The sequence below is a fragment of the Megalobrama amblycephala genome, linkage group LG6 (genome assembly GCF_018812025.1).
Source record: "Megalobrama amblycephala isolate DHTTF-2021 linkage group LG6, ASM1881202v1, whole genome shotgun sequence".
NCBI classification, from domain to species: domain Eukaryota; kingdom Metazoa; phylum Chordata; class Actinopteri; order Cypriniformes; family Xenocyprididae; genus Megalobrama; species Megalobrama amblycephala.
In genome coordinates this window covers 42406412-42421329 of record NC_063049.1, presented here as the reverse complement: position 1 = coordinate 42421329, position 14918 = coordinate 42406412, and the positions used below count along the sequence as shown (strand labels likewise).

The 14918-nt window shown below is 34.2% G+C and overlaps 1 protein-coding gene across 4 annotated transcripts in view; it reads right to left on the bottom strand.

Moving 5' to 3' along the window:
* Window positions 1–14918, bottom strand: part of LOC125270770 (RNA-binding motif, single-stranded-interacting protein 1) — an 85335-nt gene that overhangs the window by 18833 nt on the left and 51584 nt on the right. For all 4 annotated transcript variants that reach the window (XM_048194694.1, XM_048194690.1, XM_048194691.1 and 1 more), the window contains exons 4-7: window positions 14281–14372; window positions 4236–4393; window positions 3038–3117; window positions 16–131 (exon numbers count right to left, since the gene is read on the bottom strand). In XM_048194694.1, the coding sequence (XP_048050651.1) occupies window positions 16–131; window positions 3038–3117; window positions 4236–4393; window positions 14281–14372 (446 nt within the window). The remainder of the gene's footprint in view (window positions 1–15; window positions 132–3037; window positions 3118–4235; window positions 4394–14280; window positions 14373–14918) is intronic.

Genomic DNA, 14918 nt, shown 5'->3' with positions numbered 1-14918 from the left:
AGAGCAGTTACTCACAAGTCTGCTGTCCCCGTCTCTGGCCCAGGCTCGTCCGTTCTGCACATATTTATTTTGACTCTGACGCTTCTTCTGGCCTCCGTCTGCAAACTTGCACAGCAAGGGTTCTGACGGGGCTGCAGAGAGACACGGAGGAGGTGCATGAACTCTCAGCGTGATGCTGACTGCTCGCTCATAGTATGGCCAAAATCATCATAGTGAGACAGCAGAAATGGCTTAGAGATTTTGTTATACCACAGTAGGACTGCTTTATGTTATTTAGTACATTAAACACTAGGGATGCACGATATATCGGCCACCGTATCGGTATCTGCCGATATATGTTCATTTTTAATGTTATCGTTATCGGTCCGATAAGAATTTTTGGCCGACATATTAAAGCGGATAAATAATGGATTATTTCCTTCAGCTGAGACACTTCAGATGCACACTGTTCACTATGATGGTTATGAATTGCTTGAAATATGATTGAAATCACTTCAAAAAGAAAAATACTATTTAGTCCAGCATGTGCAACTCAAGTCTGCCATATAAGCTATATAAATATTATAATCGTGTGTTGGGACATGGCTTTTAATGGTGAGACTTTTGTTTTTGTAATCAGGCTCTCAAAAATTACAAACATTTGGATTTAGATTTATCGGCCAATATATCGGTTTTCAAATATAAAGAATTATCGGTTATCGGTATCGGCCAAAAATTTCATATTGGTGCATCCCTATTAAACACGGAGTGAAAATACAGAGCAGGACATGTTGTAAACAAGCCAAGACAATTTAGCAACCTCTAAAATGATTTTCCTTATGGATGATATCACAAATGCCTCTTATTTTTCAGCCCCTCCACCTCAGACTCCATTTTGGTACATAAAGCCCACCAGTGTTATTTTTGTATTATTTCTATATGTTTATTGTGTTTTATTAATATTTTGAAGTAGCTTTTGTTTTTATATTTTAAATTGTCTTATTTTTTGCCAATTTATGTAATTTTGACTTTTTTTTTATTAGTTTTTGTTCATTTTAAACTATTTTTTATTTCAATTTTAGTTTGTGCTTCAATTTAAACTTATTTCAGTTAGTTGCCAAAGTAACATTTTAACAATAATGTAATAATGCAACATCGTAACAATCTAATCATATATCTAAAAATATGCATATTTACTTTTTTTCTTAATTGTTTTTAATAGTTTTAGTTAACGATAACAACCCTAAAGCCTACTTTTCACAATCACAATCAATTCCTGATAGGAATGCACTTAATATCAACACCATGTCAGATATCAGTGATGATTTTAATGTTTTATTTGATTGAATTAGTTTCAACCTATTTTAAGATTTAAGATTCATCATCTAGCACTTAAATTAAAGTGATAAACTTAAAACGATAACTTAGATTATGGAAATGGGAATACATGAACGGATCAAACATATACTTTAAATACAACGCAAGTTGCTTTGGATAAAAATGTCTGCCAAATGCATAAATGTAAATGTATAATAATAGTTTAAGGAAAAGATGAAACTCTTTTAAAGAGTGCTTTCCCTTTAAAAATGCATTTCATGTTATTTTAGTATAACATTACATGCACCCTAAATGCTTTAGTTAGCTATTTTTCATGTTATTTTTAAACGTTAGTCTTTTTTCCCCTCATAATTGGACATTATAACACACAACTGACTTTATATCATGCAATTGTGAGAAAAAAAGTCAGAATTGTGAGATAAAAACTTGCAATTACCTTTTTTAATTTGTATTTCGTGGCAGAAACAAGCTTCCATAGATTTAACATTAACTTTTATTTACATTTATTAATTTAGCCGACGCTTTTATGCAAAGCGGCTTACAAATTTTGTGCACAAATATAATGTACTTACAGTATACTCACAAAAGTACTGACTAATGTAAGGTAACTGCATGGGTTAAGTTAAGGTTTAGGGTTAGTACCAGTTAGTGTCATTACTACAGTAAATACACAGTATGTTACAGTGAAACAGGACTGTAAAATAAAATGCTAGCCAAATTTTTATCAGAAAATAATTAGTATATCAGACAGAATTTCAATATTGGTGCATCCTCAAGTCCTGACACATACAATCAAATATTTTTCCTTTCTGAATATCATGTTTCACTCAGAAATATGCCAGATTACGGAAGTAAAATGGGTTGCAACATGGTGCGACTTGAAATTGCAAAGCTGCTCTAGCTGTAAAAAATTAAACTTTGTGCCCAAAAAAACAACAACATCTATGTTTCATTGTTGCACATTTAAAGGCACAGCAAAATCTCTGCCAGTTATATACCGCCTATCTCGGTCTTAAAGCCTCTGAGGCTTCCTGACTCCATCCACAATGACTTTCCCACAATGCTTGGAGAGCAGGCATCTAATTTGGAAGCTGTCTTCGTATAATCCCCTTCCTTCCTTTCTGACATGGTCAGTGGAGACTATTTCAGTCTAATAATCCAATTAAAATACTTAGAGAGGCCACGCCAGGCCTAGATTCCACTCAAAGACTTGCAGTAGAAGAAAATTAGCACACATTGCTTTCGCTTGAACCCCAAACGGACCTCCATGAATCAATAAGCTCTCACTGCAGCGTTATGTACATCCAGCTCCTCCCAGCTTTGTATTATTTCAGTGTTTCGTGCAGCAAGTCTGAATCTACATTCGTGCGAAAGCCGTTTGGTATGGCTGAATGGTTGCGCCACATGCCCGAAAGCCTGTTTCCATTTAGACCCCATCCGAGGAGAATCATTACCAGAGAATGAATGAATGTGCTCCAACAGAGCAGCGCTTTGTGTTTATGCACAAACAAATAGAGTTAAAAACACACATTTGAGGAGTGGATAACCCAAAAATGACAATTCTGTCATCATTTACTCATATTATATGAGGGGAAAAAGAGGCAAGGGCATTCTTCAGAAATCTTTTGTGGAAGAAAAGGGTTTGGAAACAACATGAGGGTGAGCAAACAATTTCGAATTCGAGTAAATGTGAAGCATGCATATGCAGACACACACTTACCCATAACTCCAGCTGGTGTTTTGAGAAATTTCCCATTGAAGTGAGAGATGACAGCTTCACATTTCTCTGTTGACTCCATCCTAGAGGAACATATTACGGGTTTATAGGTTTACACATTTTACTTTCGGTTTGAGTATAAAACATCATTCCCGTCACCTGCACCTGCTGTCAATGTTGAGAAACGTGTTAAAGTCATATGAAGCATAGCTATAAAATAAAGCCGAATTTTGAATATCACACTTTTAAACGGCTGGTCACCAATCCTTCCTTTTTTTGTTCAGACAAAGATGTTTTAACAGCAGCTCTCATTTAAACTTCATTTAGAGTTAGATTTGGTACGATTGAATCATTTCAGCGAATCGATTCTGACGGATTATTTTAGGGAATCAATTTAAACCTCTAATTCAATGATTCATGTGTGCCATCACTCAAAAATGTTCAAAGAATCAGGGTTATTATAGTAAATTAAAACTAAAACTTAAACGAAAAACATTTCGTTACTTGAAATAAAACCTAAATATTTTAAAACCTAAATATTTTACAAAAACCCAGAATAACACAACAAAATGACAAATTATTTTTTTTAAATATTAATAAAAACTATAATAATATCTCTCTGCATGGCATTTTTATGTATTAAAATGTTTTTTTTTTAAGTTAAGAAAAAAATATATGTATTTATATGCATTTAAATATTGCTGTTTATTTCTATATTTTGTTATTTGTGTGCATATAAATGCCATGACAAGTTTTGTGTTATCATTAATAACTATTGTCATTATTTATATTGTTGATATTTAAAAACTTGCTTCTCTGGTTAAATCAACCAGTCCATATCTCTTTCAGGGGTTTTTCACATTTAGGTTAATACAATCAAGTTTTTACTTGCATCGTGTGTCATAAATGTACCAAGAGAGGTTCAGAGAGTTCAGTTGTTCTGGCTTCGCCGTGCGGATATGTCAGATACACAGATATATTTTAAAGCAACTGACTGGCACTACGAATCATGGGAGGGTCTGAAGTGTTTGTGCTGTGGTGGGCAGAAAGCCAGGGGCTTTCCAGGACGTCTGATTCCCGTGCCCTGATCGACATTACAGTCTTGAACCATGGTTGGTTCACTGAGGGGGAATTCACAAAGAATGATAACGTGACAACAGGAGCTGATATGGTGATTTGGGTCAGGTATGAGGACCCTCACCTGGCAAATCCGACCCCTCGGCTGGCGCCGTTGCTGTCCCGCAGGATGCGTGTGGAGACGACCTGACCGAAGGGCTTCAGCATGGCCTCTAACTCCTGTTCATCCATGGTCAGCGGCAGGTTAGATATGTACAGGTTAGTGGGGTCCTGCTCTTGTTGCTGTTGGAAAAGAGAAAAACTGTTAAACTTTTGCCATTTTATTTGTTATCCGATAAAGGCTGTCAATTAGCATTGAAGTATAAATATACTTTATCATCATAAAAATACCCGAGACAGCTTGAAGAACTCAGATGAACCATATATTGTCGTAGTCGTGTGTTTATTAGTCATGTTTAATCAATCAAAGTGTTTCAATCTTCTGTTTATTCAGCTACAGATGCCCATAGGGATTTCCTGAAATTACGTGCTTTATATCGTACTTCTGTGGCGCATATTGGGATTTTCTGCGTGAGAGCGCCCTCTGGCTTTCAGATGGAGCAGCATTTACTACTGATCACAGAGCCGTGCTTCACTGAGAAGCTGCGCATAAAAAAAATTCTGGAGTGAATTATGGTGCTAATATAGTCTCATGAAGGAACAGTTGAGTACAGAATGGCCAAGATCAGGATTTGTGTTACATAATACAGTAAATTTCGGTTTGTTTTTCACCAAACCCTATTGTAAACCCCCAGAACACTTGGAATATATGACATGTGTTGCATGGGATCATTCTGTAATAATTTCGTGGTCCGAAAAAGAAAGAACTAGAGGTCGACTGATTCAGTTTTGCCGATTAATCAGCACCGATAACCGATTGCTGGAACAAATGGTTATCGACAAAAATCAGTACCAATAGTTTTTCCTGGTTGCGTTCGTTGCTGGAGCAGCTGAATGGTCTATTTTCATTAAACAGTACGTGAGTGGCCTCTAGAGGCGAAATAAAAAGCATCACTGATGCCTCGTGGAGTTTGTTTTGACACGCGAGAGCAGGACACTTCAGATGCAGATTTAAAACATAGACAATGAAAGGGAATGTATACAGTACACCATCATACGTGTTCAGTTTTCATATCATTATAAAGTAATTCCTTTGTTGGCTAGATGCTGCATTAGCAGAGAAAGACTATGTTTGCCATCGAGGCTGAAAGGACGATAACATTAGTACCTAAATAGTTGAGTACAGAATGGCCAAGATCAGGATTTGTGTTACATAATACATTAAATTTCGGTTTGTTTTTCATCAAACCCTATCGTAAAGCCCCAGAACACTTGGAATATAAAATATGTGTTGCATGGGATCACTCTGTAATACTTTTGAGAGGACGATAACATTAGTACCTAAAGAGGTTAAATGAATGTGACAAAAATACACACCCAAAGTTGACCCAAATGTTTAATGTCACGACTGTTACCATCTATTTGCATTAGTTTATATCCAGCTGGTCGCTTTTATGCATTTGTTATGCAGCGAAGTTTAAAGCATATTTAAAGCTAGTGACATGAGAAAGCAAACTGTATCGACATGCAGCTGACAGAAACATATAAACAAATCAGAAACGCATCCGATTGCACTTCTTTTTTTATCGTCACTGTAATACATATTTTGTTATTTTGATAATCATCACATGTAATAGATTGGAAGAGTATACATATAATATACATAAGTATCTAATTTAATATGGCCTTTTTGTAGATATTTAAAGATGGCTGTTTGGATTTATATGAAATAGTAACACCTTACAATAAGAGTTCATTTGTAACATTAACTAAGGTTAATAAAAGTATTGATCATTGTTAATTTCAAAATCTGGAAAGAACGACATACTGAATCAGAACACCAGGGTGAGTAAATGATGCTTTCATTTTCATTTTAGGGTGAAATATCCCTTTAAGATTTCAGTTTAAAATGGTGCTAATAGTCACACCTGAGTAACACACACCTGTAAACACACCTCAGGCCCTCCGATCTTATCATTCACTTCAATTCACACACTGCCAGAGCTCCGTCACAGTATATAAACCATTTATCAGTTAACGGACGAACACCTGGAGATCTGACAACAGAAATCACTGACCATCCACACTTGCCATACAATAATCACCCTGTTTTAAAACCTAGTGAGCTGCCTACATAGATGTCTTCTTACATTTACTAACAAACTCAAAGCAACAAGCAGTGTGTCTGCACGCACTTTTAGAGCAAAATATATAATATAATCACAGCCAATTAGAATTTGATGTTTAATATACAGTTATGTGGAACAACAATATGGTCAAATAGAATTCAACTGTGGGCGGAGCTACTCCGTGCAACACGGACAAATAGATAATGAGATAATGTGGTTTTTATAAGCAATTAACACTGCTTTTGTAATTTTTTTTACAAGATCGAGAAAATCTGTCACCAAAAAAATTCGGTTCAAACTAATTTTCGGTTTTACCGAATGACACTTTTGGTTATACCAAATGACGATATTTTCAAACAATGCTAAAAGGCTGATATCTAGCTAGATAGCAAAAGGACAATCAAACATTTTATATTTAGTACAAGTTTTTAAAATATAACAACATTTTCCATGTTTTATAGCGGTTGTACCGAATGACCTGATGTTTCGGGACATGCGTATGATCAAGTGAAAACATGAATTTTTCAAATAGTTAAGAGAGAGTTAGTTACTTTATTTCATCACCATGTGGTCCTTTGCAGGTGTCTGAATGATGTCACATCCTGTCACATGATATTGACCGCATGACTTGATCCAAAATGGTCCCTTTATATTGGTTACTCCGAATGACATCAATGAAATTCATTTTTCCGAACATAATTTCTCATAACAAAGCAACGACTTCTACACGTAATTTTAATATCATTTTGCACTATGTTGATATATGATGTTATAAAATCATGCCAGAATAAAAAATATATACATTATTACATTTTAAGATATTTTAATCACAAATGAAATGGCTGTATTGGCCTTTGGACAGTTAAATCGAATGACCTTTTGACACTTCAAAATCTTTAAAATACCTTTATATGTGCAAAATATAATTGGATTCAATAAAAGAGATCTAGTTGTACTACCTTACATACTTTGGATGTTATATCTTTGTTTTTTTATTTATTATTATTATTTATATTCTTAGTTTTTTTATTATTATTATCATTATTTATTAAGGCCTTTGGACAAAAAATTACCCGTCACGTCTTTGACCCGTATATATTTAATATGGGGATCAATTCTCACTTTTAACTTATTACCATGCATATTACTAGAGGATTGGTGGTTTATTAGTACTTATAAAGCACATATTAATGCCTTATTCTGCATGATCATATTCTACATCCCTTAATTCTACCAATACCTAAACTTAACAACTACCTTACTAACTATTAATAAGCAGTAAATTAGGAGATTATTGAGGCAAAAGTCATAGTTAATAGTGAATTATCCATCTTGTGGAAACTTGTATTTCTGCAAAGGATACATGCAGTGCTGCCTACGTTTTGAAAGGATTTGTGTCGATGCCTTAAAATACTGCCTAGGTAGGCAGCTCATTAAGCTTTGCTAGAACTGTTAATGAAGACAATATCTAAACACATACTTGCACAGTACAGGTGAATTAAATTCATAAAAGAGGCTAAAGTGAAAACATGTCTCCCTCTCCATACTCTCTAGCTAATAAAGGGCAAGCATTAATATTGATGAGCAGCTCATTTGCATGCGGCTCTCGGCCACCCCCCATCCAAGCGCTGAAACGTCGACTGATTTCCTGCCGTAGTTTCCCTTCCATCAGCAGAAACGAAAAGAGAAACAGGCAGAGAGGGAGAGAGAGACTCTCCCCAGGGACAAAAGGGCCGCTACATTAATATTCATTAACATCCTACTGCGTTCAATCTCCACCCCTAAGAGATGGAGGAAAAATGAGCAGAACAAAGAGAAGACAAGGGAGAGGCGGGATTGGATTACTAAAGTAATACGCTGACAGAAAAAATCAGCATAGCACCATTAGGGAACAATGGCAGAGGGCCGGCGCTGAGCTGTCGTACCCAGAGACCGCTGCTCCATCACGGGTAACGGACGGAAGAGCAAACGGGTGCTGGAGATCCTAAAGAGTCATTAAAAACAATGTTTATTTTATTTTTTTTAAAAAGATGGAGCAATTACAAATGACAATGTCCATAACTTAACACCGAAGGTCGAACGCTGTAGCTAATAGTGGGTGTTTTATGGGCCCGTTTTTGAATGGCAAATAAATTCACAATGTGCTTGGCTTGCTCCAGGGGGAGAACTAAAACGCTGGCGTGGTTTTTAAACAGACTTATCCAGACTGAAATCTAACACCAGAGCCACATACCGGTGCTAACCCTGATCATCAGGGTCGGGCTACACCAGCCATACGGAAGATCTTATTTAAAAGGTGCTGTAAGCAAAATAGCATGAATAAAATGTATTAAAATTGACAGAAATATGTAGAATGATATGAAAAAAATGCATTAGATGCCAGATCAGATTAATCAAAAGTGACACAAAAGACATTTACATTATTACAAAAAAAATCTATTTCAAATAAATGCAGTTCTTTTGATCTTTCTATTCATCAAAGAACCCTGAAAAAAATATCACAGTATATATATATATATATATATATATATATATATATATATATATATATATATATATATATATATATATATATATATATATATATATATATATATATGTGTATTTTAATCAATATGAAGTATTGATTTAAGGTTTGAGGACAAATTTTTAATATATTTATTAGTATATTTATTAGTATTATTGAGGACATAGTATTATTATTTGTACATTTAAATATACTTTATATTAAATGTATAATAATTTAATATATAAATACAAAAATAATACTTGCAGTACCGGTCGAAAGTTTGGAAACATTACTATTTTTAATGTTTTTAAAAGAAGTCTCTTTCAAACAGTTGTGCTGCATAATATATTTTATATATATATATATATATATTTTTTTTTTTTTTTTTATAACCTGTGATACTTTTTTTCAGGATTCATTGATGAATAAAAAGTTAAAAAATGAACAGCATTTATTTAAAATAAATATCTTTTGTAACAATATACACTACCGTTCAAAAAGTTTGGGGTCAGTAATTTGTTTTCTTTTGAAAGAAATGAATACTTTTATTCAGCAAGGATGTGTTAAATTGATCAAAAGTAATAGTAAAGATTTTTATTATTAGAAAAGGTTTCTATTTTGAATAAATGCTGTTCTTTTTAACTTTTTATTCATCAATGAATCCTGAAAAAAGTATCACATGTTCCAAAAAAAAAAAAAAAAAAAAAAAAAAAAAAGAAGCAGCACAACTGTTTCCAAAATTGATAATAAATTAGCATATCAAAATGATTTTTGAAGGATCATGTGACACTGAAGACTGGAGTAATGATGCTGAAAATTCAGCTTTGATCACAGAAATAAAATATATTTCAAAATACATTAAAATAGAAAACCGTTATTTTAAATTGTAATAATATTTCACAATATTACTGTTTTTTTCTGTATTTTTGATCAAATAAATGTAGCCTTGAAGAGCAGAAGAGACTTATTTAAAAAAACATTAAAAATAGTAATGTTTCCAAACTTTTGACTGGTATATATATGCATTTTGTAGATTTTTGTTACATTAAAAAACAAGTTGGCTTGGTTGGAGCAAACATCATCAAGTGTGCATCACTCCCATTCTTCCATTTGTGTTATTTTGTAGGTTTTCATGACATTTTCATGACTATTATTTAAAAATGTGCTCAAAATCTACATATACACCTATAGGCTAAGTTACAGTGGGCTGGTGCAGCTGGCCTCAGATTACCGGACAGAGCGAGGCTGTTCAGACATGGAAATCAGCTCAGTGCTGGAACGTCCTGACGCTGAGCCGCTTCAGGCACGCAATGCTGAATTACATCTCTCAGGTCAGGCATTAAGAGCTTTACGCTGATATCAGTGTACAGATACTGAGAAAAGACGCAGTACATCAATCTCACACACATCCCTATTAGCTGATCAGCTGACATTAGACACCAAATACCAATTTCCAGCACAAAAAAAAACATTTTAAAACAACGAATCTAAGTCTGGAGTATCATACTAGACTAGTATGAAGCAATGCTCCTGAATAACAGCGCAGGAAACATTGGTATCTCTGTGTGTGTGGGCTTGCATGTGTGTCACCTGCTAACAATTTACTCAATATGAACCATGTGACTTCGACAGAAAAAGCACACAATATGCGTATAGAGTAAGTGTGTGTCAGACACAGATGGTACAAGAGAAAGTGAGAGGAAAAAAAAACAAGTGTATATGTGTGAACGAGAATGCATGGCATATGTGAGGGTGTAAGAAGACTATGTTCAGAATATATTACTCTTACTATTCCTGCACTATATAGCACATATACCATGCGCAGTATGTGAAGTTTCTACATGTATAGAATATCCAGATGACCTACTATGACAAAATGTGAAGTATACAACAGAAAACATTATGTGCAATACTATATCGTCGCAGTCGGGCAGAAATCTAATTTCTCCATATATTTTTTTTTTCAATAAATCATTTCTATTGGTCACCCTGTACATCTCTCTGTGGGTTTTGCAAATAATTTACCAATAAAAAGTATTAAAAAGAGCTTGTGACTAAACCTCGTAACTCCATTGGATCCTCAAACTGTCAGTCAAACCTCATAACCCCGCCCCATCTAACATCTCTGCTTGTTTGCAATGCAAGGGTAAATAAATAAAATAAATATCTTTTGTAACAATATACACTGCCGTTCAAAAAGTTTGGGGTCAGTCATTTCTTTTCTTTTGAAAGAAATTAATACTTTTATTCAGCAAGGATGTGTTAAATTGATCAAAAGTAATAGTAAAGATTTTTATTGTTAGAAAAGATTTCTATTTTGAATAAATGCTGTTCTTTTTAACTTTTTATTCATCAAAGAATCCTGAAAAAGTATCACATGTTCCAAAAAATACAACAACTGTTTCCAAAATTGATAATAAATTAGCATATCAAAATGATTTCTGAAGGATCATGTGACACTGAAGACTGGAGTAATGATGCTGAAAATTCAGCTTTGCCATCACAGAAATAAAATATATTTCAAAGTATATTAAAATAGAAACTGTTATTTTAAATTGTAATAATATTTCACAATATTACTGTTTTTTCTGTATTTTTGATCAAATAAATGTAAAGAACTGGTCGCTTGAATAAGTACAGCGTTTTCTTTACTCAAGAAACACTATATATGTAAAATGCTAATGTTTTATGTATTTGAGGAGCAGAGAAGAGTGTTAGTCTAGCATTTGCCATTGATTCATAGCAAAATTTTGTCTTAAATAGCCTGTGCGACACGACAGACAAAACAAGTATTTGTCAGAACTTCATTGATCAAAAACCTTGTAACTCCTTTTGAGCTTGATTGTGTACAAATGTTGTGAAATGATATAATGAAATATGCAAGCGTCTGACCAAATATAAAGCCACAAGATCAACTTTGACAACATAGTGTTTAATTATTAGGGCTGCCCTCAACTAAAGATTTTTCTAGTCGAATAGTAGTCGTTCATTTAAGCGATTAGTCGACTAAATCGCGCATTTATTTTGATAAACCATATAAATCATAATAATGAGTCTTTAGTTGCCTATATATAATACATAGCCTTATCAACGCTCAAACACATACATAAAGCTTGCAGCAGTGCACCGGTGTTGTGTCGAATTTTGACCCCCTGCCAAATTATTAGCCCCCTCGTTGAAGTCGCTACCCGATTGCCTAATCTTAACCACACTCCTAATCCGAAACCCTCCACCACACCTTATCCTAAACCTACCAATACTAGGGGGTAATAATCTGGCAGGGGGGTCTAAATTTATTGATTTTGAATATGGCGTGAAAAAACATAAGTAGACTTCTGAACATTTTAATAATGTATTAATAAACTAGTGTTTTGTGTGTTTTCGGCTGCAGAGATGAAGTCGATGATGCTGACTCGTGGACACGCCTATATGCATGTTTAATACAGATTACATAATCAGAGAATATTTGTTTTTAGATTTGAATTGGTTAATTTTAAAGTAGACATTTAAAGCTTTCTATAGATATATATATGTCTGTGGGGCCAAGTATACGCTGAATTTCGTTTCATTTTTGTGGCGCGCTCAAGTTCACTTGAAACTGAGACGGCAGAAATTGCATGCTGTTTGTTTTCATTATTTTACAAAAGCACAATGTTTTGTTGTTATTGTGAGTTTACAGAAATAAAAGCATTTACAGTTTCAAATGTTGTATTATTCTTATCTGTACGGCCAAAAATGACAGAGTATTTTAAGTTAAATGCAAGTGATCGCACCGGCGCCTCCATGTCATGCAGAAAGCGAGCGGACTAGTAAAGTTGCTACTGCTTGCATGTTTCAAGTGATAAGCCATATTTATGAATGACAGGCGAAACTTTGGATTTTCTTTAACAATCTGTCCGTCACAGACTGTGTGATTTCGCCACTTCCTATGAAGGTCTTTTTTTTCCCGCAACCTACCAACTAATACCAATTTTGGTCGACTAAGCCTCTTCTCATCGACTAACAACAGGATATTAAGGGGCAGCCCTATTAATTATTTAAAAAAATACAATGTTTCCTGAAAAGTAGCGATATGCATCAATGCAAATGCAATGCTACTTAATGTCTCTTACTTGACTCAATATTTGATTAAAATGCAAAAAGATTGCAATGCAATTTCTGATATGATAACTAAAAGACACTTGCTGAATTAAACATGCAACGAGATGCAAGAGATTTATCGTTGCATAATGTGTTCTCGAGCGCATACATATTTTAGAAACACAGTAGGCAGTATAAAGTCATACTTAAAAATAGTAAGCTAGTTTTCCATTGCAGACAAAGACAGCGTCCAGGGTTCAGACACAGTGCCTTGTCACTAGGTTACTCCAGGGGCTTCCTGTCTGAGATATTGATGTCTAACCATCTGTTTATATCATAAACAAGGTGAAGGGACGATACATCCAAGGACAACACGCCAAGATGTCTACGCCAGAGTGAGAGCATGAAAAAAGCACAACTCTCGCCCATTTCTAATGTACTGTTCAGGGACAGAAAGACAAAAAAAAAAAAACTTTCATTGTTAGGTGAACTCTTCCTTTAGGATTTAGTCATAATCAAACACACATAACTGTGCTCTTGAAATCATATCTTCAGCACAAACAACACTGTCAGTACTGATACATGTTTTAATTACACACTTGCCCTTTAAATAAATATGCATGCAAATTCTGATGCTCTAACTTGTTAGTGAATCATCACAAATACCAAGAACAACAAGTCAGAGTCAATATAAGTTGTCTTCACGAACAACAAAAGGAATGCATTTTTGCAATTTACGCCCTCCTTTAACAAAAACCAGACTTCACCTCCAGGCAATCAAACGAAACATCTTTAATTAGTTTAGAAATAAAACTGGGGAAAGAAGAAAGCATGCCTTAAAATGCTGACTATGTAGGCAGCTCACTAGATTTGAGTCACGTGAACAAGGGAGTGGAATGAGACACACCCTGACTGAGGCTTTTATAGAGCCTGATTGTCAAGGCTTTTAACTTCCACAGGAATGTAAACCACACAATTGCAATGCAACACAAATGCAACGCTCTGCCAACTCCAGATATATATCATATACTCATTAAATGTAATACTCGTATATATATAAAATGCATCATTCATTTTTATATACTACAATAAAGAGAATTTGGTAGAAAATGTGTTTAATTGTCATGGAAATATCACAAAGGTTTCTGTTTGTCTTTGAAACATTCAGCGGGTTTGTCTGGATGCTGCACCTGTGAGGGTGTGTCTGCCTATGAACAGCACAAGTTCAAACATTCACAAGCGTCTGCCTCTGACATCACAGTCACCTGACGTCACACGGACTCAGTGAAGCGTGTCAGGAGCAGCTCGCTGCAGGTGACAGGAAGAACAGGTGTACGCAGGTGTGCTCTTACCTTTGCCATCTGAGCCTGAACTCCGCTGGTCTTCAGAGCGCTGACGGCTTTCTGAGCAGCAGCAGGGCTGTCAAAGTCCACAAAGCCATACCCTGAGAGAAAGACAACCACAACATGGTGTTAGATACAGCTTTAAAGAGACAGCGCACATGAACAACACACAGTTTCAACCTGAAAAACAAGGTGTTCTAGGGTGAATCTATAGGGTAAACGTTAAAAAAAAAAATATAAAAAATAAAGAAATAAAAATACTCTATTTTATTTTAGAGCATTTTATTTTAAAAGTATTTAAAGTAAGTGTTTTATTTTAGAATATTTTTTTTACTCTAAAACATTCTGCTCAAAAATACTCTAAAATTAAATACTCTAAAATTAAATAATCTATTTTATTTTAGAAGATTTTATTTTAAAATTATTTAAGTATTTTATTTTAGAAGATTTTATTTTACTCTAAAATATTCTTCTCTAAAATACTCTTAAATTAAATACTCTATTTTAATTTTAGAGGATTTTGTTTTAGAGGATTTTGTTTTAAAAGTATTTAAGTATTTTATTGTAGAATATTTTATTTTACTCTAAAATATTCTGCTCAAAAATACTCTAAAATTAAATAATCTATTTTATTTTAGAGGATTTTA